Source organism: Penicillium soppii (assembly GCF_028829465.1).
Source record: "Penicillium soppii strain IBT 18220 chromosome Unknown utg000005l, whole genome shotgun sequence".
Classification (NCBI taxonomy): Eukaryota; Fungi; Ascomycota; class Eurotiomycetes; order Eurotiales; family Aspergillaceae; genus Penicillium; species Penicillium soppii.
Window position 1 is genome coordinate 959,451 of NW_026643235.1, and position 23,243 is coordinate 982,693.

A 23,243-nucleotide genomic window follows, 5' to 3' on the forward strand; every position below is an offset into this window, starting at 1 on the left:
GCGTCTCATATAACAATCATCGTTTTGTTTCATGATCTACTCAAATCGTACGGCAATGGTGTGAATAGATGATTAAGTGCAAATGCATTTTGATTCATGACTATATACATTTAGCAAACGTAGATGCTTGCTACACTCGCACATCTGCACAGCAAATTTGAGGCGAGTGGATGTATCCCGTCTTCGACATCCAAATCCCATAGCCCTCACTGAAGAGGATCAGGGAAACGAACTTCCTATCGAGGAATTACTCTCCTGAGCCGATCAGTCCTACAAGTAGGACCGAAGGCAACACATCGTCGTGGAAGGCGTCTGGAAGACCGAAATCTTGAAGACAAAACGATGGTCGTGGCAGGCTCAGTTGCTTTTTTTCGATAGAGAAGAAAGAAAAAGAGAGAAACGGCGGAAGATTCTGCGGCTTTTTATAGCAGTGCGGTGGGTCCATTCGGACCTTTGTTATTCCTGCCGAGTCGGTCCGACCCGGTTTCTGTGCTTGCCTTATGTCTAAGGCTTCAACTTCAGGCAGTCTCCCTCTTCGCAGAAATGTTGTCTACTCAAAGCCAAAAACAATAGCCCTTACATGAGAGTTCTGATCAAGCTTCATGTCGGAATTCCCTATCATGAAGTGTGATAGTCTGCATTAAATAATAAATACACTCCAAAAACTCTAAACCACCAATGATGCCTCTCAAACAAAGTCTGAATCGTGTCTAGTTTGAACGAATGGAGAGCTCTTAAATGGATGACCGACTCAGCCGTCTTGCTCAACGGTGCAACGACAGGCACCTAAATAACATATCAGCAACTTGTCTCACTCACTCGTGGGTTCAACTCACCTATACTCCTGTTGCAGTCTTCTCTGTACTAGACCTCCAAGCTGCCCCTCCCACAGCGGCAGTGATTCCCAACGCGATTGCAATCATTGTGCCAACCGTCACCACTGCGATGACTGCTTTGAGGGCCATTTTTTGTCTGCTACTCAATGATTGTAGCCATGTCTGTGGTTTATTCTCCTCCTCCCACAACTTGGACCGTCGGGGACTATCAGTACGACAGGCAGCGTATGGGCCGGCATTTTCGAGATCTCGCAGATGGCTTAGGTTTCGGTTGTGATGCTTGGTTTCATAGGTAAGGTGTTCGTAAGAGATCGTGGGACTTCCGTGGTGGTAAAATGGTGAACATGGTTTGGCACCAATCGATGGATCAAAGTCCTGGCTGTGTGCACCAGGTGAAGAGGTCATAGAACATCGAGGTGATGCCATCGTAGGCGTAGCGGGATTTTTTTGGTCATTGCTTTTGATCGATGCGGCCACCTGGGCCCCAATCACTCCAAGCCCATGCAAACTCATGGCGTCCCCAAATGGCCGAGTAGGAGGAGGGCTGGTCGTTATTGGATCAGAATATCTTGGATAGCGACCTCTTCAAACTTTGTCGCTTGGACTTAGACCGTTGGAGAGGACGTGGTTCTTTGACTTTGGGTGCTGGCGGTGTTGTGATTGCCTCGACGGGAATGGCGACAGTTGAGACACCGCCGTACATAAACAATGCCGTATCAACTTGGAATGCACTCCAAGTCCAGGCTGAACGCGGTAGTCTCATTACTTTGATTAATCACAATAAAGAATATGGTTTTTGGTGGTAGTGCGCTGGCAGAATTCTGCCCGTTGAATATTAGGATATGGAGGGGGTTCTTTCCTGATATTGAAGTGGTTTGTTAAATCTCAAGCAACAGCAGTGTCGTTTTTCTAAAAATCAGAAGGATTCCAGCGCCCTAGATTCGAATAACTCTTGGGGTAGAACCGCCGGTTGCCGGGGATGCAAGGCCTATTCTCCTCAGTGGTGTGTTTCATCCCTAGTTTGCCATCTCGTGCTTCACCCCAGTCAGCATTCCCATTCCGTTGCAAGTGAAGATTACCTTCTCCTTCGGGGGATCAATACTACTATTGGTAGATCATTATTTTGACTGCATTCTTGGTTTACTCAATACACAAGTCATTGCTTCGTATGCTCTCCCATAGGCTAAGCTCATGGCCCTGCCACCCACTTCAATATGCGGGTCCCACCCTAGCATTAGAATTGTACATGATGTTTGTCACCCCTCGGACGGATTGAATGTCGTAAAACATACGTTGTAGGAAACCAAGGGGTGTCTCAGTGAGTTTCAGTGAGTCCATCAACAAATTATGGAGCGCTTTATTTCTTAGAACATGGATTATCACACGCGTTGTAAAAGTAGCACCAGTATATTACAAACAACAAAAGCCATTGCTTTATAATGATGGCCTGACTGCACGAAATATATACAGGAGCCTTGGCCAGCGATCAAAGAAATTTAAGGAGAGATGTCTGACTATTGGAAAGAGACGATTTACCAAGTTCACGTATATTGCTTGAAAGGTAATTTTCGATGGGGTATAGCGCAGATATTATACGCGAGAGTGAGGCCCGGAGAATTCATGTCATTTTCTTTTCCTTCAAGGGGAAGCTCCTCCGACGCGGTGTTGTTCTCGATGGAGATGATGTTGATAAGTCATTTGATTGTTTGGCATGTCCATTTTTAGATAATTCTGATATGAACTTCTTATTTTCTTTTCTCTGTCACTTGGATGGTGGTTATTTGGATAAGCTGCCTGCTGGAGTCTTCGATAATTAGCTGAAAGAGATCTAAAGCGATGAATCCATACATACAGTGATACCTAAGCGCATCTTAAATCACTTCGACGTACACTTAGCTGTTATGTATATATTATCTAATTGATACGATTTTGATCGATGTCTTTGCCTCCAGGGCTATAATCCCGAGGTCTCTCTTGTTGCAAATACGCTTAATATCTACCCCGTATAAAATATAATGTGGCCGGGTTCGATGATATAGGTAATACATCATTAATATACTATCTAATATTCCATGTAAATCTACTTTATTTTTTTCATTTCTATATTTGAGCCGTACATATTTTATGTATATCTTATATAAGTACAAGGCTAGGTTTCAAGGAAATAAATATAAGCGTTGTACCTAGGTAAGTGAAAGTGGGGGATAGCTATACCTGTATGGAGTACTCTCGATATATATCAGCTAGGTGCCTCAACCATAATCAACAATTGATTTTGTTTATTGCTTACACTTTACCTAGGTATTTATATTGTTTGTATCACGCATCGATTTGATCTCCATATATTAAGCATACATTAACGATGCAGATAAGGTAAACTACAACTGTAGGAACTGGTAACCTTGGAATACTAGAGATCTCGGCTCATCAGAATTCGCGACCAGGGTAAATAAAACCAATTTCACTCCAAGAAGGTTTGACGAGATGATATCTTTAAGGGCGTTTAGCTGTGTGCTATACCGTCAACTATTTGATTTCCCACGAGTAGTACCTAGGTATCATGGGTTATGTATTCTCGCGCATGTTCTCGTCCTGGAATTCGCCCATCGCCCTCTCACTTTCAGACATCATGAGCCCAGTGATTCCTTGTTCAATCCGCTCGCTGCCATCGTCTTTGAACTACAGGAGTTACTCTTGTTGAAATAAATCAGTAGTGTAGATCCTGTGAATCGATACATAACGCAGATAAAGCAGCACGATGAACATTTGAGGGCGATGATTTATATCGTTCCCACAGCGATTGACGAGGCTCATCGGCTTGATAAAGAGCGCCTCTATGGCCGCGTTCGTGTTCCCATGCATGGGATACCCATTCTCCTCAAAGTGAGCGGCACCGTTACTCTCACCCCTTGTGTGCCGAAACGCCTGCATCTACTCACGAAGAACAATATCGCCACGCACCCAAACCTTGGCATGTATACATTTGCTGGAAGTTATGCTCTTGTTAGCTCCAGACCTCGTGAGAATGTCGGCATTGCCAAGAGGGTTGGCTTCCTTTTTTCCCGGTCTATCACAACTCGGAAATTCTAACCTGTTTTCATTCAACGCAGCCAGCTTCTTGATGTTAGAAAAATCATTCTGGGAAAAACCAATTTATCAGTATGTATGCTTCTGCAGGATTCATACAACTACGCGGGTTCCAATACCATTCTCTGTGTAGGAAATAAACGGGAATGGGTGCAGACTCCAGCCGAGCCAAAGCAGTAGTTGCGTCTTTGTTTATGGCTAACTCTGCCAAATAGGAGATGAACTCCCCAATGGCTGGTCGGCTTTGGGCGGTCAAACACAATCGGCTTACACAATAGGGGATGTGGATCGAAGCAATCTTTCATTCGATCATAGCGTAAGTCATTTCCCCCCTTCTACTGTGCACAATGATGACAAGGCTCTTTAAAGAGTCCGGGCGGATCTTCAACCGGTTCCGCTAGGGCGGTAAAGCGATGTTAGCTCGTAGTTAGTTGGCTCACAATGGCATGATCACATCTAGCCACGAGCTTGAGTCAATATAAAATGTCTGTCAGGCTCCTTGTTCGGTACATTGATACTTCATCATTATAGTGTAATTTGTTATCAAGTTCGAGAAGCGCATAGAATCGTGAAACGGTAGCCTCAATCCACGTCGACATCACAGTTGTCGTTATCGTATTCGCCCCAAAATTCCTTTAGGTCCTCGACACGCCAAGCAGTAGCCCAGCCAGTCTCGCGTTCAATTCTGACCAAAGTCTCAACAATTGCAGCGTGCTCAGAGTAGTGCGACATGGCCTTGCCAGCTATCCATAGAGGCTGAAGTGCGTTCGTCCAGCAGCCACTAGACAGACATCGTATGATTAGCAATCTGATGCTGTATTCCAGTCTCTGACTATACAGTTCAAAGATATTTGATAACTCACTGATGGGCGTTGGATGCGGATATTGCACATATTTGTCGAGCATGCCAAAGTATCGATCTCTGTTCTTTCATCAGCTTTGGCAGTCAATAAAACGCATAAGCCGGCATACAGGTCTCTTGCTCAAAGTAAGTGTTTTTGGCTTTCGCTGAAGCAGCAATAAAGCTGCTACATGATATAACTGATTTCCGGATACTAAGCAATATGAGTTTCATAGAACCAACGAGTAAGAATGAGCAGACTCACTGGCGGCTCCGTTTCCATATAATGCGATCGGAAATGCCCGATCCAATCCCTCGAGCCCACAAGCAGAGACACTGAATATAGTTTTCATCTGGGCAGGTCGATGCTCGTACCACTCTTCTACACGATCAAATGAATCCGCCCACCGGTGGACATATGAGTCGCCATCATCGTTGGCGACTGATTGGCATGATGTGCAGGGGTGAGACATCTTTGAAGCGCAGCCAAAAAGAACGTTCACCGTTCGTGCAACGAGATACACTGCATAGTTTGCATATGTATCGAGGTTGGTTTTGGCTGATGATATAAACGTTTGTGCAGCTTCAGTGTAGTTCATATGACTTGGCCTCCAATTATTGATAGGAATGATGGTTTCCTCTTCGGATATGAGGCCACCGCAAACGTCTATTTCCAGGTCAGTAAAATGAGCAGAAATATAAGCTGATGTGGGAAAGGATTCGTCATACCCATCCGAGCAAAGCACCAGAAAAGCGCTTGTTCTTCTTTCCCGGAGAAACCGTTGATCCCTGCCGCTTGAATAAGATATGCGCAGCCATCTAGATGACGACGCCATTCTTTGGGGTTACCTGTTGCTTGTGAGACTCCGGGATCATCATGATTATAGATTTAGAAACTCACAGCTTAGCATTTCCAAGACACACAAGATAACACAAGAAGCGATGACAGGAGTGGATTTGCTTCCTAACTCAGGTAGAAGGAGGTGAATAGCTTCTTGATATAGTGACAGGCTCTCTGATTGCGTCTTTCGGGTTTGCTGTCTTTCAAGCTGCCGCGCAGACAGAGCCAATATAGAGTAACGCAAATGAGTCGAAGACTTGGCCATTTGAGGGAAAGTTGAAGCAAAATGGCGATTGTTATCAAACATATCGAGCTTTGCAACATTAGCTGGACCCCTGATATATTAGGCTTTGAGACATTAACTTACCCATGAACAAATCTCGTTGAGATAGTTTTCCCACAAGATATGTTCTCTTTCTGGGGATAGCTCAAAACGCCGAGGCTCTCTTTCAGTTCTTGAAAATGACCCAACATCACTAGCTGTTGTTGGAGTATGCGCCAGGGGAAAAGGGTCTTGTGAGCTGCGGCGATTTGGGATATCCGGGCGGGCAGTCCATAGCTGGCGGTTTCTTAAGGTCGTGTGAAGTGCCTCATAGGCAGAGCCCGGCAGAAAGACATCATTGATGAGGTTGGCCGGATCAGAAAATACATCGTGATCAAAAAATGGTGATGGAACAGTCTGATAAGTGCCATTTATTGATGAGTGGAACTGGGCACTGTGGTCAAAGTCCCTGAGCCCACTCAAATTATCGATAACGTACTCGGGGCTGGAATTATAGGGATGCGACGAGTCATCCCTGGATTGGAGAAGGGTATTGAAGCCACATGGTATAGTCGGTGGATAATGGGATTGGGGAGACGTCGTCTGCAGTCCCAAATCATTCGCGTTGATCTCATCCTCAATATGCTCCGGTGTTTTGCTGTGAATGACCTTTTGAGACAGGCGTGATGATGTATCGCTGGAGTAAGGTGGGGATAGGCCTTGGTTGACAGCGGGACTAGGTCCAGGAATTTCATGGGTAATCAAGGGGGAGATGGGCCCCAAGGGATCCTGCGCATTATCAACATGTAGTGGCGTGGCGCTGGTTTCTGAAACGAGCGGCGCAGTCGACTGATGCGATAGTTCTTGCTCGGAGGCTCCTTGGGCCTGTTGCTTATTTGAACTTGTGGTCCGTGAGGCGTTTGGGGCGGCATTCAAGATTCTGAATCTACTCTGACGTCTGCTTTTGCTCGCTGTCACACCTTGACTCATCGAGGGATGATCTGATTCTAGCACTTTGATATTGGAATCACGAAATGCCCCCAGCATTCGCCATTGGCATTTGTCACCTCGGCGCTTGCAGCCTGTGCAAGTTGGCTTAGCTTCATCGCATTTTCTCCGCCGGCGACTGCAGTTAGCACATCCATTTCGGGTACGTTTCCTGCGCTCTACCCCAGAGTTTGAGGGTTTGGGATCTTGCGATTCTAGAAGAGCGGACGCCTGATTTGTGCTATCGCTGTCCTTGACAGCTTGTAGGCTGTTCACAGTAGTTCTCGGCATTTTTCCGTGAAATGTTCACCATTCTGATAAACTGGGGGTATAGCATTGAATGTTCATTGCGCGGGGAATGGGAGTAGAGGCGTGAAAGATCTTTTACCACATTGGGAAAAGTTAAGCGCCGATATTGAAAAAGGGGGAATCCCGGGTTGCCGTTGGTTGTTGTGGGTTGTGGGGGGTTTTGGTGGGCGCGGGGTTTCCCCCGAGTCCTGGGGTCCTCCGACAACAAGCGAAAAATTTACACTAAGATCATGCACTTTGAGAACATAGCAAAGCAAATTGGGAAAATTTTGGGACAATATTGGCGTGACCGTGCAAGTAAAAATGGCTAGGTTGGAATCATGAAGATTCCCACAATCATAGTAGTAACATAAGTCATCATATGATATATTACAATCCCGAATCAACCGCGCTAATCACTTGAACAGAGCACGCATCTAACAAAATTCACTCAACATGCTGAGCATTTACACTCTCTAGATCTTTGGCGGTGGCATTTCCAACGCGTGTGTCCACATCACCCGCAATTCCCATAGATGAGTCCCAATAGAGCTGAACCTTTTCGTTGGTGAACAAGCGATCGATTTGCTCCAGAGTGAGGTTACGTGTTTCCGGATAAAAGAAGTAGATGAGTGGGAGGAAGCAAAAGTTGAACACTATAAAGTCAGTCAGGACAACTTTGATAACTAAAATAGCAATTTGGGCAGGTGACACATACCGGCAAAGTAGATGTAAGTCCTATATCCAATGTTGGAAATGCTGACCGGTGTGATTTCCACGACGAGGAAAGTGAAAATCCCTGGCAACATCAATTAGCTTTATGTCGCGAGGCAGGATTCTCAAGTACAAACAGTTTGTGGCAGTCGCCATAGCGGCTGATCGGGTTCGAATTGCAAGTGGCGAATATTCAGCCGGCACTGCATCGTGTTGGTGTATGGTTAATGTTGAGTTCATTCAAAACGAAAAGATTAATGCGGGAAAAACTTACAGAGCCAAGGAATAGCAAGAAGGCCTACAGCGAAGAAGAAATTGAACAGGAATAGCATAACTGTCGCAACCAATCCAGCTGCATGTCCACCATCCCAAATAGTCCCTGCTAGAACAGCCATACAGCAACCCTGTCCAAGAACTGCAAACATCATGAGCTTGCGGCGGCCCAGACTGGAATATGTTAGCGTGATGTTAAAATCGCTTTTTTCTCCACATACCGCTCAATTGTCCAGATGGGGACCAATGAAGAAAAGAAGTATGCGATTCCATTGAATCCCGCCAATAGCAGTGCCGTGTGATGTGACATTCCGACTGACTGCTCAAAGATTACGGTAGCATACTATAGCGCATTAATAATGGTATATCGAAACCCGAAGTTGTACATGACTCACGTAGGTAATCAGATTAATTCCAGACAGCTGTTGCATGGCTTGGCCACCCATGCCGAGAAGAGTTCTATATAAGAACCGTTGCTTGTTGTTCTCGAAGAGAAGTCTGAATGATCCACCGGAAGATGCTTCTTGTTCTTCTTCAACTGCACGAGATATTTCTGTGACATCCACGTTGACAACCGGGTCATCTTCGTCAATTTCCCGAGCATTGCGCTGGAGCGACCAAATAATGTGACGAGCTTTATTTTCATGGCCATGTTTAATAAGCTAGCTTGTTAGTTTGCATTTGCAAATGTAAGTTGACAATAACATACCCATCTTGGAGATTCGGGGAGACAAAGTACGCCGAAGAAGGTGACTATGGCGAAAAGGATTTGCAGTGCGATAGGGAAACGGAATTGTGCCTCGTTCTTGACATAACTCATCCCGTAATCTAGGCAACATCCACAAATTTGCATGAAGGCTTGATGATATGGAAAGGAGTGAGGACTTACCAACCCAGTACGAAAGCATAACACCGAAAATATTGATGGCTAGCTCGATGGCCAACTTTTGCAGAGATTAGCTCAGTGTTCATATGAAGGGTTTTTCTTTTGAAATAACTCACTCCTTTCCCTCGGCTTGCTGCCTTACTCAGCTCAGAATGCCAGACCGCTGTGGCAATGTTAGCATAGTAAAAGCAAAAAGGGAGAGGAAAATGAATTCTAAGGAAGGCTCACGAATGGTACTAGTGTTGAGACCATTTCCAATACCTGCAATAATTCGCCCGACGATCAGATGAGGAATACTATAGGCACTGCATTGAAGTGCGGCACCGATGCTCAACACAACACATCCAGCCATGATACACTTTCGTCGACCAAGTCGCTCGCCAACGAGCAAAGATATAATTGCACCCAAGAAACAACCCTATGTATATTAGAAACACTGTGGCATGACAACGTGGAATGAATGGAACGCCTACAATTTCATAAATGGCAACACTGGTATGCAGAGAGTCAAGGTCAGTCCACGTTATGTTTCAAACTATAAGTCAGACCACTCACACTGTGCCTTGCAAAGAAGAACTACCGTGCCCGGTGTTGGTAGTGTCAATTTCAGGAAATGTAGCAACAAAGGCATTTCCAGTCAACAGACTGGACATAACGCCCTGGTCATAACCGAATCTGAAGACCATTGTCAGCTAAAGCACTCACGTATGGATGCGTTGACAGAAGTAGACTCTCGCACTCACAGCAAGAAGCCACTGCCAGCAGTGGCCGTGATGGCATAGCTTAATGACCGGCCCACGAGGAAAGTCATGATTGTGTCAGGTGTCTTAATGACCTGGCCAAATTTTCAGGGATCGTGCAATTACAAGGGACATCGACTGAAGACTACTCAATGCGGTGGGGCTCTGGCAGTCTTTATAAGTCGCTTGAACAACAGCATCATAGTCCATTGCCCAAAGTGGCGCCATTCAAGGTTCCGTAAACCGGTGGCGTAATTTCCCGCATGGCCGATCTGAACTTCCCCGGGGTTGTCATGTTTATGGACCGGGGGAGCTCCGCGATTTGCGGGGTGCCTCGTGCAGGCCACAAGGACTGAAAATACCGCTTTGTTTCGATAATTGATCTACCCAAGTTATGCCCACTGCTGGCCTAATAGCAAACAAACTCATGCATGAGGTATTCTACTGTGGTATCAGGTTATACCACCAACTAAATTCATGAAAGGGACAAAAATTGACGTGTACCGGTAAAATGAAGCATGGGCCGAACCGATTGCCCAAGTTCAAAACTACGGTGTCCCCGGACCGTCTAAGTTTTTAAACGGCACAATGTAAATTTCCTAATTGGGAAGAGTTAAGCGCTGGACTCTGTTTCTACGATACTCTCATTAATATAATATTCTTGTCACGTGTGCTCACCCAAGTTGAATAAAATTGACCCCGATAGTACGATAACCTCATTCCATCGATATCTTTAAACCCCACACAATTACCTGCGTTCAAGTATGTACCTTGCAAGGTCTCCAGCATTCCCCCCCCAACTTGCTGCCCCATTCCCCACCCTTCTGCAGTCCCGACTTTTCCCCAAAGAGTAGCTTTTAGCACTTTTCGGAAAGACATCTGAATCCGTCCGATCGTCATTTGCGCATCTCGGCATGATTTGTCTGAATCGGTAACTGTCGTCAAAAAATTGGACTTTAAACAGATCGCGTTGAATTCAGTCCCACTATGGTTTATCGAGCTGAACAATTCCCTAGTTAGGTTGTATATAGCCGCTTCAAGTGGTTGTCTAGCCGAATATGACGCGCTGTAGAAATGTGCCTTATATGAATCAGCCATGTTCCAATGAATTGTTTGTTTTTCGAAAGCTCATCCGTCCCCATCTGCTCGTTTCATCATAGCTCAAACAACGAGTCACAATGACCCCTTCTATTTCCCTCGACCACACCACGCCGGCAGTCGTGCCAGAGTCTAGCGAGACCCCTGCCGCCTTCACGCCTACCAATGAGCTCTTCTCTCTAGCCGGTCGCACAGTCATGATTACCGGAGGCGGCCGTGGTTTGGGTATGTGCCTGTCCACTGCCGTTCTCGAGGCTGGTGGTGATGTTGCCTGTCTTGACCTACTGCCGGAGCCAAGCGAGGAGGAGTGGACTGCCGTGCAGAAGACAGCTAAGCAGCGCGGTCTTCAGGCAACATACACCCAGTGCGATATCACAAATGAGGAGAACACCAAGAAGGTGCTTGAAGACATTGCGGCAGAGGGTATACGTCGGAACAAGCCTTTGCGCGGTACCATTACTTGTGCCGGCATTCAACAGATGGTTCCTGCCCTTGATTATCCTATTGATGGATACCGGAAGATGTTGGATGTGAAGTGAGTTGGGGAAGAATATTGTCGTGACATAACTGCATCTTTTCTAATACTTTCTTTTTTATCTAGTGTCCTCGGAACATTTATTACTGCTAAGCATTGCGCGCGCATCTTCGTGGAGCAGAAGACCCCCGGCAGCATTGTGATGATTGCATCAATGTCTGGACAGATTGCCAACCGAGTAGGTTTACAATTGTGCATAAAAGCAAGAGAGTCATGTTGACAGATATCTTTCGTAGGGATTAACGTGTACCGCATATAACTCCTCCAAAGCCGCTGTACACCAAATGTGCCGATCGGTCGCTCAAGAATGGGGCCAGCATAACATTCGTGTGAATACACTCTCAGCAGGGGTAAGAATTCCTTTATGGTTTGGTTTGCCCCCAAAATCCAGCTAACCCTCAATCTTCAAGTATATCCGCACTGCCATGACCGATGCCTTGCTTCAAGAGAAGCCCGATTTGGAGGAGACCTGGATGCGCGGTGCCCTTCTTGGCCGCCTTGGTGCCCCCGAGGACTTCAAGGGGCCCACCGTATACATGCTCACTGACGCTAGTGCTTGGATGACTGGTGCCGATCTCCGCGTCGACGGCGGTCACTGTGCGTCAGCATAAGCTGGTGACCCAGTGAGCGGCGAGACCAAATGAGAGATGAAATAGACGTGGCATGTTTTGGGCGTTTTAGAGGTAATTTGAATGGACTATAGAACCTTTTTTAAACTGAAAACAAGATCGAGATAGTAAATACCTGTATTTCTGTTTGGCCCATCTAAAAGAAGTAATGCGAGGTAGAAATAGTAGAAGACCGTCCAAAGAGGATATGCTAAAAAAGAGCCGTTCGATGTGGCTACTAACGTCAAAGCTAACTAGAGATCTCAACTTTGATCACAATTATTCAATTACTACCTTGTTCAATGCTTGTCAACGGCTTTGGGGGCTGAAATTTTGAAAGGAATCATTACGCTGCAATCTTCAAGTGCAGTGAAGCTCTCCTCCTTCATGTGTGTGGCAATTCTATAGAAGTCAATTTACGAACGCAACATTAAAGCCAAGAAGATTACTCACAGCCGGTACATCTGAGGTGGATGAAGGTTCATTGGTAGTTGTTGTAGTGGGAGTTGGTTGAGTAGTTGCAGCCTCGGTGGTTGTCTGATCGTCGTGAATATCTGCGTTTTCGTGTTCGTGTTGAGCACCTGGGCAGCCAATCCCCGGAGCAGCAATGTCGTAGGCAAAGACTTCCAGTGCAAAGTACTGAAGAGTTTCTGAGTCGTGCGTGGAAAGCGTCGCATTCTTCGCCGCTTGGTCAACAACCTCCTCATATCCATCTGCGAAGTGGTCTATCCAGTTCTGTCCAATGGCTGGAACATGGTAGAGGCGGTGCAGGAGATCGGATGCCCAGAAAGTGTTGGTTTCCGATTGCGAAACAGTATAGCCAAAGCCACACATTGTTGAAAGAGAACGACGGGTTTCATAGCTCAAATCACAGATAACGGTCTCATCTGTGGCGTTTTCGCCTCGCCAGTGCCCGGCATACCCTATATTACCGTGTCATTTAGCTTTTGGTGTTTGGGGCATCAAGATAGAAATTACCTTCAAGATCACAGTTTCCGTCCGGGTTGTCACATCGAAACAGGATGTCTTTTTTGTCACCATTGAGCACGACATCGAAGGCCCCGATGGCTTCCATAGAGGGGCTGTCACCAAAGTATTTCTTGTAGATGTCGCTTTCGTTTCTCCATCTCAAGATATGACTTTTGGCATGCTCAGCAAGGATAATTGTCTCATTAAGGCCCAGCTCGATTTGACGACGTTGGGTTGCATTGCAGCTTGAATGGATGGAGAATTGTGTCACCGCTCCAGCGTTCCAAGGTGCAAGTCCGGTCTCAGAGAAAGGCTGATGTTGCTTTCCTCCGGGGCTTTCAGTCAGAGGAAGAGCAACAGCTGCAGCGGCAGAGAGAATAAGATTGAAAAAAAGCATGACGTCCGTTCAAATCAGTACTGTTCTAATGCTTTTGAGGAACACCCCAAGAGCTTCCATGAGTGGAAATCGTGGGCTTTATACCCAATTTTTTCCCCCTCAAGGTTTCCGAGGCCAGCAGGCAGATTGCGCCAGCAGTTTTCATAAACAGAATCTTTGCCAAGTTTGCTTTTTCATTGCACTTTCACTGTGGTCATCACGACCTAGGAACACTGAGTAGAGTTAGAAAGCGGGATTTAGCATGGGTTGCTTGGATACAGAGACAACTTAATTAGCCAAGAAAGGACCTTGAGGGCTTGTTTTCTCGCTTAGAGATCTTTTTCCAGCAATCAGGAAGTAAAGATCTTGATTGATGCCAAGAAAAGGGCTCGGCGGAGGGTCGCCAAGAGGCTTGGGCGGGAGTACCTTGGTGGGACAAAAGTTCTTTGAACGTTTCTTTCCGATTAAAAAAGTCCGGTAAAAATCCTGGGCCGCTCTTGGCAGAAGGATGGAAGGGTCTTTTACTTGGCATTGGGAACCTTGGAGGTGAGACACTGGAGCTATACGTCCTTCCTTCATATCGCGGGCGGCCTTTTAGAGGGCCTTGCTTGCCCAAAATAATGCTCACTACATCTCGAATCATTTATACCATTCTCGAGAGTACATATTTTCATAATGATCATTCTCAGACCCTTCATCCTGGTATACCTGGGTATATCCAGCGCATATGCAGCCACCTCAACCACATCAGCTCATACATCATCCATCACTGGATGTCACAGTCATGGGTCAAGCATTTACTGCATTGATGGAGATGGCCATGAAGTTTTGGTCTCGGCAACATCTACTCCCACAAGTGGGATACCGGCACAATACACCGGGTGCCATTCTCACGGCACCGAGTCGTAAGTGCTCATCCTTGTAGCTGTATAAAACGGAACTGATTAAAATCTCAAAGATACTGCATGGATGCAGATGGAAACGACGTGCTTATTCAAGAAGAAGCCACCGAAGAGAGTGAAGATGAACATAGTGATCACGACCACGACCACGACCACGACCATGAAGAATCCTCAAGCGAGGGTGGACAAAATTGTCATTTCCATGCTGGTGTTGAGTAGGTCTATCCTCAATTTCGCTTTTGTGGCTTTTATTGACTTGATATCTTGAAGACACTGCGTTGGCACAGGCGAATCAGAGAGCAGCCACGCCTCATGTGGTATCCAAACAAGAGACTATGATGTCCCTTTGCGCATCGGGACGTTGTTCGTCGTTCTTGCCACTAGTGCGATCGGTGTCTTTGCACCAATCCTCCTCATGAAACTTCCATTTGCCTCCATTAATGGTGTTGTATCGACTGTCATTAAGCAATTTGGAACAGGTATTATCCTTTCCACAGCCTTCGTGCACGTTAGTGATCCCATATCCAACAAAAATAATCCTTGCTGACAGTATCTCATAGCTTTACACACATGCAAATCTCATGTTCACCAACGAGTGTCTGGGTGAGCTTGAGTACGAAGCGACAACATCTGCTGTTGTGATGGCTGGAATATTTCTTGCATTTTTGCTTGAGTATATCGGCCACAGGGTTATTGTTGCGCGTAATAGCAAGAAGGATGCAGCGGAGGTTACTGAGTCTGAATCTCAACCAACCGCTCAGAAAGGACAGTATGGTAGCACTCATGACCTGCCACAGCAGCCCACGCTGGCTTGCCTCGGACACAGTCACGGCACATTTGATCCCACCCGGCCCACTAGCAAATTTTCAGTGCTTGTCATGGAAGCCGGTGTGCTTTTCCACAGCATCTTGATTGGCCTCACACTTGTTGTTGCTGGGGACTCTTTTTACAAGACGCTTCTGGTGGTCATTGTGTTCCATCAATTCTTCGAGGGACTGGCGCTTGGTGCTCGAATTGCGACCCTTCAAGGGGCAATTTTCCCCTCCAAAGCGATCATGGCAGCGGCATTTGCTTTGATCACACCTATTGGTATGGCGATTGGACTTGGTGTTCTGAAATCTTTCAACGGAAATGAGAGAAGCACTTTGATTGCGCTAGGAACGTTGGACGCGCTTTCTGCTGGTATTCTGGTGTGGGTCGGCGTGGTCGATATGTGGGCGCGTGACTGGGTGATTGAGGGAGGCGAGATGTTGAACGCGAAAATTGGGAAAGTTTTGACAGGTGGTATCTCCTTGGTCACTGGAATGATTTTGATGGGCGTACTGGGAAAATGGGCTTGATTGTAACATGAAATTTTGGCAATCATGTTTGAGTTAATATTCTTTTACCTTGGATATCTAGGGACTTTTTTTGAAAAAAAAGCCTCCACGAGCGCGCTACTATAGAATGATATGGCAAATAAAAGTTCTCGATTCCTTCCTAATGTACATCGAAAAGAATGAAAAACAGAAAGCTACTCAATTGGGTGGATCTTCATTATGGAAAGAAACTCCTTGGATCTAATATTCTCAGTTGCTGAAGTTTCTCTAGCTTCTATCTAGCCCGACTTAGACCTCCATTACTACTCACTGCTCAATCATTAGTGGTTAATGCAATACACGTGTCCGCAACGGAGTAAATGTCACTTACAAGCCCGCAGACTCCACATGCAGACTTTTTGAGTTCGTCCGTCTCAATTATGAAGCGCCATAGCGCGATACAGGATCCACATAGGCCGCAGGTGTCGTGAACCTATGTGCCATGCAACAACTATGCATGCGTTAGCTTAGTGTCCCCTAGTTCAGAAGAAGAATCTGCAGACAATCTATGAAAAAAGATGAAGAGACCGAAAATTTCTCTTGAGCGCTAAACACAATTGTGCTCAAATACAGTTTGGTCTAGACTCGGGGAAGGCCGTCCGGGCAGTGGATACTATTGTTCGCTTCGGGCCACAACCAATTATTGTGGGCTAGGGGCGGGTTAAACCAAATTAATATACAATTATATGACAGCTATACGATTTTATGACAACTCATTAATTACATAGCTCATTATGAGCATTGGCTTAGTATCTCATTATCCCCCTGCATTTGGTCCTGGATTCATACCCCCTTCCTTGTAAATATCCACACCAGGAGTTGTTGCACATGTCAGTACCCCTGCTAAGAATTGAGGACAGCTTGATCCGTCGAGGATGCAGGAACGTGTATCTACGACGAGTTCGAGTTATCCGCGCAGCTGAAAGCGGAGCCTAAAAGAAGAGTCAATTGCAAATCCCACAGCGTTGGGGAATACCAGAACATACCGATTGCTCCCGTAGCGTAGGCGTCGATGATCTGAATGACAACGCCGTACGTCGCACCAACTAGGAAGAAGACTCCCAGCAGCACCATTCCCCAGTGCAGCAGGTAAATAACCTTCTGGACCAGGGTACCTTTGCGGTAGTGACCGTTACTGTGCAGCCATAAAAAGCCAGGAAGACACATGGCAAGAGGAGCAAAGCAGACAGAGCCGACCAAAGCAATCAGGTAGTTGAAAATTGGAATGGCTTCGGCGAGGATGAAAGAAATGGCACCAAGCAAAATCGTGCAGCTCATCCAGGTAGCCCAATGAACAACCGTGTTGGCCTGCAAATGACGGGTGTTACCCAATACACGGACAAAGACGTATTTAGCAGCAATCTCAATGGTAAGTCAGCGTTGCGAAGTCTAGTCCCGTGTGAAATACTAACGTGCAAATAGATTGTGGCGCTCACAACCAATCCCAATAACGCAACGCCGTAAGATACCATCTTTATCGTTTGTCCGGCGCTCTGCTGGTAATTAGCTTATCGAATTGCTTGTGGAGCATGAGCCATGCAAAGAATACGTACACCCAAGGACGGACTAGCTACCCATTGGCCACACCAGCGGTAGACGACCAAACTGAAAGCAAGGTAGGATGCGGTGACCAAGGCCATGCACAAATACAACGATTTCTTGTAATCTTTCGGGTTCCGCATCTCCGACATCACCGGGATGAAGGCGCTGGTACCAGCCGATGAAACAAATATAGTACTAGAAGCAACCATACCAGCCGCGAATCCGGGGTTGTTTATGGCCACAAAGCCAAGGTCATAGGGGCCCTCTTGGGGTGCAGCGGCGGGTCGGTCACGGGTTGTGACTCCGATGACAACGATTAAAACGGCAGCATAGATTGAAATGAAACCCGCATAAGTGAGCCAGCCCACGTGCTGGAGTTTTCGTACCGAAGCCGTTGCGATAATAGCGACAGCTGCGATAAATGACCACCAGACAGTGCAGGCAGCATGGTGCGACAGGGCATTCAGAGCTGTTGAGACTCCAATGATACCACTACCTGTAACGAGGACATAGCCGATGAGAAAAAGTAGACCGGTGAGTTCCTTCGCGAAAAATCCACCGGCGACCTCCGCCATGTCGGCAATGGAGTGGCAGTGAGGATACTTTTTGCGAAAATTTCCGAGAATCACGAAAGAGTAGGTATTGAACGCGCCCCAGGCGACTATACTTAACGAACCGCCTACTGCACCGAGAGAGTATAGCGAAGACGGCAACGACAGCACACCGGTCGCGAAGAGGACCTTCACGAAGATGATGCACGCTTTGAACCAGCCGACATTACGGAAGCTAACGCCATCTTCGGTCTTCTTGAAAACCTCATGTTCCTCGGTTGAGTCTCGAGGGCTCCCTAGCTCCGTATCGCGCACGCTTGCTTTCTCGTCGACGGACATGGCTCAGTTTCGAGAATGGACGAAGGTGAAGAGGTGAGGAATTCGTTGCGGAAAAGAAAAAGTCTACTAGAGGTGACTATAGTTCGCAGGGGCCCTTGGTCGTATTCTACTGTGGATCTGAAGCAAGCGACGGTATACTAGTGCCAAACTAGTGTAGGCTACGCTTATTTGTAGTTTTCTAGTCAATTGGTCAGTATAATCACGCCCCTTTGTGTTATAATCACATCCTGTCTGTAATCAAAATAATTCTCCAATTTGGTGTCAGTACGTGGGACAAATTTTCAAATTTATAATTGTTTCACGTCCTCGAAGCATAGTGACACTGGTAGCTCCTCGCTGATTGGGTATTGCATGCTTAAGCTCCACCCAAATATAGTAGGAGATAAATGGCTTCGGGCTAGTTATGCACAATTCATTCTCCGTGGCCGCCGAGACTCTGGAGAGTCCGACCTATGAGACTAGCGGGTCTGGGGTGTAGAGAAAGCAACTGCCCCACATCTGTACTAGATCAGTTTCCTATCAAAACCTTGGTAGATGCCACTTGTATTACAACTCAGACCTAGCCCGCGTGCAAGATTGACTATACTATACTGCACTGTTAAAATTTCACTTTTCCAAACACACAGGGGAAGCAGCAAAATTCAGCAAATTGACTAGATCCTGGTCCTCAAGTGAGAATCAACTCCGCAATTACTATCCGCATCAAAAGCATCCCAAGTGTATGATCAGGGCTTCACCATGTATCCATAGATATTGTTGGAAGCATTGATGTCTCCAACACCCATTACAGTTCGATATACTTGAGAACACTTCCCCTGTACGTTGAATAGCTGGAGGGTTTCGGCGCCTTTGGATCCAGTCCAGCTGATTGAGGAGCCACGAGGAATATTAATGGACTGGCAACCCTTGGGTGCATTTCCAGTGTATACATGACCATTTGCCTGAAGTTCCCAAGCAGAAGAGGTGGTCAAAAGCAGAGCAATGAACGAAGTCGAGAGCGTGGCAAGTTTCATCGCTGTATCCCTTGGTGAGCCAGACATGTACAGACAATATTCTTACGAAAGGTAAAAGGCGCACGTACTGTTATAATTTAAGGGTTCAACAATATGTACTAGATTGTATATGCGCTTGTGATGAGTTTTGTCGATGGATCATTCAAGTGCTGTTGAATGCTGTTGAAGCTCCGGTTTTCTTTTTCGCTCTTATAGATTTATGATACTGATGATGTCAGTACTTGCTGCAATTAAGGTCACGAGCATGGACATGAGGCAGGTCTAGTATTTATCTCGAAATTCTAGATCTCGATCAAACCATGGTATCGGGTTCGTATCGCATGTTCGGTGGGCCTTGGTTCATGCGTTGAACCAAACTTTCCTAAAACGGAAAATATGCCACCCTACATATGTGGATATTAAATCAAGAATATTCAGAGCTTTGTATATAGTAGACTTTCCTAAGATATCTAGAAACACCATGTAGATGAACTGAACTTCTGCCTAAAACATATAATTATTGAACTCTAGGTACGTTAATGTCGAGCTTGAAACATACAATGTTGCAACCCTATGCCTTGGATCTGGGGCTGCGAATCATGCAATAAAGCTAGAATCACATAAATTAGTCATGACATGCAATTTTGTTGGGTCGCAACCTTTCGCCCAGGAAAACATACCTTGCAAACATCCCCTCCATCAACACACTCAATTTCTCTGACCAACTCAAAGCCCATTCTTTCATATATACCCACATTAGGGTACCCTTTAGAACTCTCGAGATAGCATGGCATATTTTCCCGGTCGGCCTTGTCCATGACATCCGCCATAAGCTTCTTCCCTACACCCATGCCGCGGGCCTGCGAGTTAACACCAACAACATTGCAAAAGTAATAACCACGGGGGTCCTGCCAGATCGTGTCGTGTGCAGTTTGTTGAACCCGCTTCCAAATTCGGTATCGATCAACATTCAATCCGCCACGACCGAGGAAGCGGACATTATTCATCAATTGGCGGAAGGAGAGGATCCAGTCCTGCGCCCAAATATTCCAGCTTTGGGGTGTTGACTGCGCTTGCGGCGAGTACCACCAGGCAACACCGACCACGCTACCAGGTGGCAGGTTTACATGTGCTTCGCTTTTATCGTCGCTAGCAGCACGGGTGATCTTGGCGACAGAGATTGGGCAAGCGCAGCTGATACCATATTGGAAATGAGCGGCGAGAGAGGCTGCATTTCGTTGGACATTGAACTGTTTAGTCCCGTTATTAAGTGGCTCGATACCTTGTCCCTCTTTCCCTCTTCAATCCTTGCTTTGAGATTCCAGAGAAAACAACGCTTCGACTTTGGATAAAGATAATCCTTACCTTAGATGGATCGTCAAAAGCCCATCGAAAATATGGATCGTCGGCAAACGCTTGTTGCACACATTCTACAGCGCCGGGGATATCGGCCTGAGCTAGCGGGGTGATTTCGATTGACATTGTTCTGTCACTACAGTTTCGTGAACGGCAACGAGTTCAACGAACGGGTTTAGAAGACTGGGAACTTTTTCTACTAGCTCTGCGGATGGCTTGGGACAGAGATATAGTATAGGAGTGCCAATGAAGCCGTTGGGGACAGTGAGAAACAACAGCCATCTAAGTATAATTGAAGTGGTAAAGGTCCACGATTTGATGGGGTAGGAGCAGAGTACAGCTGTAGTTGAAGCTATCGTTGAGGTGCCAGTGCAAACCAAAAAATAAGTATAAGTGCGAAGTCACCCTCAGACCCTGGGGGAAATCAATGGGGATCATATAGCTGGGCTCAAAGATGATCCGCTTGAGATTGTGATTAATTTCTCTTATCCAAGTCCCTTTTCCTAGCCTTTCTAGGCAGCTCTAGCCGAACAGATACGCCTGGGCGATTCAGGTCACACCTCTCTCTATTCAAAATCTCTCCCGCAGTAGCCGTAACGAGTCGGTCGCAGCACGAGTTCACATGACTACTTGATTAAAGCGCAGATAGGTCCAAAATGCTCAAATGATTCGACCAAGTTGACGATATCATATGCAATTCAAACGCGGGGGGGGGAGGGATGTGAGGAATTTCGTATTGGTCATGTGGGGAGGCTATTCTTAGTTAGGAAGGTTGTTGCGGTGACCTTTCTCAGGAACGATAAGAGATTCCCGTTGATATCCATACCTTAATACCTAGATATGTTCAACGATAATAATAGAATCAACAGAATAGAATAAATCCGAAGCTTGCTTGTAGCTTATTTCATTTATAGTTCAGAGATCAATCTTGCGGAAAATTATTCCGACATCATCTGTGGGTATTCGGGCATAGTATTCGATGACATGACGGATAACAATCGGGGCAAGACTTACTTCCGACGAGAAGTCTTGAGCATTCTGGGCACCTCTTTATTGTGGGTTTTCTTAAGATGTATTGTTACAGGGAATCGGTACAAAATAAACCACCTCCACCTCTTTGTGAAAATACAGCGGTGTAACAAAAGTATTTGACCTCGAATACTTCGGTATCCACTTTGGCCTGGCCGCGGCCGAAGTATTCGAGGTCAAATACTTTTTTACACCACTGTACTCAGGAAAATGTTACACCACGCTGTGAAACAGAAATCCCATTCTTCGGCAATGAACGGTAATGAATAATTATCAATTATTATCGATCAAGCTGTTGAAGCCACAAATTGATACTCGTTGCCTAGTTTATTGCTCAATCATTTCCCTATACTGATTCAGTGAATGTTCTCTTGAATGGTTGAGCTTGTCCTATCTTTTAAAGAGTAGTGGTGTAAGAGTAGCATATGGGACTCATGGCCTCATGAATTGGGTGCGTCTCCTAAAAGTATATGAAGACTCTAGCTTAATTGCAAGCCTACAGTTGCTTTCTCTGAGATTAGCTCTCCAGGACTTATTCTCTTTCTATATCATTTCTCCCAGCACATTTCCATGTTTGGTTACATATTATTGCGTGTTCTTTTTTCTATCGATTTCATTCATTATTTTTGCAGTACTCAATTTGCGTCATCTTCCACCCTTGCTCTGTCCGTTCTGCTTTTTTCGTCCGAGGCCATGCTTCAAAACAGAAAAATGGTCCAAAATTCGAGAAATTTAGCAGAGGGGGGAGTTTGATCAACGGAGGATTAGACAAATCTCGATAATCCCGTTGAAGTAATAGTTATAAGACTTATTTGTATAATTGAGTTGGTGTGCGTACACTTTTGGCCGTTATGAATCAAAACTTTGCCAAGACGCGCGAATGCGTTTGCTTAACAAAGAATATCCATATGGGCTCTTGTACATTATCCAAGAAACTATATATAGGGAGCCTCTTTGTATCTGATACCTCACGTTGATTTGCTAAAATGTCGTCAGCAACCTTGGGAATCAAAGACCCATCCTCTACCGGCGTAGAAAATATCTTGAGTCTTTGTCAAGGACACAGTTCTTTTTTCTCGTGAGTAGCAGCGATGGCCTTGAGCCAAAGCCCGCTGGAAATACATAAATAAGCTTGACCTCGTCGATTTCTCAAACATTCAATTACGCGAAACCTGCGCAGTCACCTAAGACTTTGATCTCTGCTACCAGTCTCATACTCACCTACGATGCCTCGTCCTCCTCTTAACGAGGATCCTCACAATTTGCGGCGTATCGACATTCTGAAGAGCCTGCACAACGTAATTTATCATCTTCGTCACCTTCCTCATCGACGCAATGAAGTGAGAGCCATGCTCAAAGATATTCTTGCAGAAATGCCCACCGCATTCGCAAGCTCAATGACGGAACGTGATTCTCTTTTTGGGCGGTGTTCTTCAAACCTTTACCTTATGGTGCCTGTTTCCCTCAGACTTCTTTGGAAACATAACGACCGGGACACTGATAGAGATGTAGCCAAGGATCTGATCAAATGCATCCCTGAGGAGTTGCGGCAACCCAAGCTGTTCGACCCTGAAGTCGAGGAGCCATCTAGTGAGGAAGAGTCCGAGCGGAACAATCCCCGAGGTCACCGCGGTCACCACGGTCACCACGGTAGATAGGAAGTAAAAAGACGCGTTGATCGAATATTGATGCAGTGAGAATTGGGCTTTATTTATGCTTTCAAGGTGATTTCGGTCCATTTCTCACAACTTCATGGTTTACTTCCTCTATCTTCAGGCCAATGTATCGTTTCGTTATTAGTCTCTGGCATTGATTGATTAGAAATCTCTCAGG

The 23,243-nt window shown here is 45.9% G+C and overlaps 11 protein-coding genes across 11 annotated transcripts; 4 read left to right on the forward strand and 7 right to left on the reverse strand.

Moving 5' to 3' along the window:
• Window positions 1–836: 836 nt before the first annotated feature.
• Window positions 837–1,349, reverse strand: N7529_005788 (uncharacterized protein; the record flags this gene model as incomplete). The annotated part of the gene is made up of 1 exon (XM_057241315.1): window positions 837–1,349. One exon carries the CDS (start codon window positions 1,347–1,349, stop codon window positions 837–839), a length of 513 nt encoding a protein of 170 aa, XP_057096674.1.
• Window positions 1,350–3,611: 2,262 nt separating this feature from the next.
• On the forward strand, window positions 3,612–4,103 carry N7529_005789 (uncharacterized protein; the record flags this gene model as incomplete). Its single annotated transcript, XM_057241316.1, has 2 exons — window positions 3,612–3,881; window positions 4,014–4,103. The coding sequence occupies 2 exons, from the start codon at window positions 3,612–3,614 to the stop codon at window positions 4,101–4,103; spliced, it is 360 nt and encodes a 119-aa protein (XP_057096675.1).
• A 402-nt stretch (window positions 4,104–4,505) lies between these two features.
• N7529_005790 (uncharacterized protein) lies at window positions 4,506–6,857 on the reverse strand (the record flags this gene model as incomplete). Its single annotated transcript, XM_057241317.1, has 5 exons — window positions 4,506–4,704; window positions 5,140–5,431; window positions 5,494–5,613; window positions 5,666–5,918; window positions 5,973–6,857. The coding sequence occupies 5 exons, from the start codon at window positions 6,855–6,857 to the stop codon at window positions 4,506–4,508; spliced, it is 1,749 nt and encodes a 582-aa protein (XP_057096676.1).
• Window positions 6,858–7,589: 732 nt separating this feature from the next.
• N7529_005791 (uncharacterized protein) lies at window positions 7,590–9,826 on the reverse strand (the record flags this gene model as incomplete). Its single annotated transcript, XM_057241318.1, has 13 exons — window positions 7,590–7,798; window positions 7,861–7,941; window positions 7,994–8,059; window positions 8,131–8,303; window positions 8,351–8,472; window positions 8,525–8,791; window positions 8,839–8,957; window positions 9,019–9,073; window positions 9,132–9,178; window positions 9,244–9,433; window positions 9,489–9,507; window positions 9,571–9,690; window positions 9,759–9,826. The coding sequence occupies 13 exons, from the start codon at window positions 9,824–9,826 to the stop codon at window positions 7,590–7,592; spliced, it is 1,536 nt and encodes a 511-aa protein (XP_057096677.1).
• A 1,107-nt stretch (window positions 9,827–10,933) lies between these two features.
• N7529_005792 (oxidoreductase, short chain dehydrogenase/reductase family) lies at window positions 10,934–11,999 on the forward strand (the record flags this gene model as incomplete). The annotated part of the gene is made up of 4 exons (XM_057241319.1): window positions 10,934–11,388; window positions 11,455–11,566; window positions 11,625–11,738; window positions 11,799–11,999. The coding sequence occupies 4 exons, from the start codon at window positions 10,934–10,936 to the stop codon at window positions 11,997–11,999; spliced, it is 882 nt and encodes a 293-aa protein (XP_057096678.1).
• Window positions 12,000–12,356: 357 nt separating this feature from the next.
• aspf2 (major allergen Asp F2) lies at window positions 12,357–13,362 on the reverse strand (the record flags this gene model as incomplete). The annotated part of the gene is made up of 3 exons (XM_057241320.1): window positions 12,357–12,398; window positions 12,450–12,919; window positions 12,975–13,362. 3 exons carry the CDS (start codon window positions 13,360–13,362, stop codon window positions 12,357–12,359), a joined length of 900 nt encoding a protein of 299 aa, XP_057096679.1.
• Window positions 13,363–14,016: 654 nt separating this feature from the next.
• Window positions 14,017–15,583, forward strand: zrfC (putative ZIP Zinc transporter; the record flags this gene model as incomplete). Its single annotated transcript, XM_057241321.1, has 4 exons — window positions 14,017–14,246; window positions 14,300–14,458; window positions 14,514–14,751; window positions 14,804–15,583. 4 exons carry the CDS (start codon window positions 14,017–14,019, stop codon window positions 15,581–15,583), a joined length of 1,407 nt encoding a protein of 468 aa, XP_057096680.1.
• Window positions 15,584–16,492: 909 nt separating this feature from the next.
• Window positions 16,493–18,033, reverse strand: N7529_005795 (uncharacterized protein; the record flags this gene model as incomplete). The annotated part of the gene is made up of 4 exons (XM_057241322.1): window positions 16,493–16,533; window positions 16,588–16,963; window positions 17,014–17,094; window positions 17,155–18,033. 4 exons carry the CDS (start codon window positions 18,031–18,033, stop codon window positions 16,493–16,495), a joined length of 1,377 nt encoding a protein of 458 aa, XP_057096681.1.
• A 725-nt stretch (window positions 18,034–18,758) lies between these two features.
• On the reverse strand, window positions 18,759–19,073 carry N7529_005796 (uncharacterized protein; the record flags this gene model as incomplete). Its single annotated transcript, XM_057241323.1, has 1 exon — window positions 18,759–19,073. One exon carries the CDS (start codon window positions 19,071–19,073, stop codon window positions 18,759–18,761), a length of 315 nt encoding a protein of 104 aa, XP_057096682.1.
• A 523-nt stretch (window positions 19,074–19,596) lies between these two features.
• N7529_005797 (GNAT family N-acetyltransferase) lies at window positions 19,597–20,507 on the reverse strand (the record flags this gene model as incomplete). Its single annotated transcript, XM_057241324.1, has 3 exons — window positions 19,597–19,635; window positions 19,706–20,275; window positions 20,391–20,507. The coding sequence occupies 3 exons, from the start codon at window positions 20,505–20,507 to the stop codon at window positions 19,597–19,599; spliced, it is 726 nt and encodes a 241-aa protein (XP_057096683.1).
• Window positions 20,508–22,636: 2,129 nt separating this feature from the next.
• On the forward strand, window positions 22,637–23,068 carry N7529_005798 (uncharacterized protein; the record flags this gene model as incomplete). The annotated part of the gene is made up of 1 exon (XM_057241325.1): window positions 22,637–23,068. The coding sequence occupies one exon, from the start codon at window positions 22,637–22,639 to the stop codon at window positions 23,066–23,068; it is 432 nt and encodes a 143-aa protein (XP_057096684.1).
• Between the last annotated feature and the right edge of the window lie 175 nt (window positions 23,069–23,243).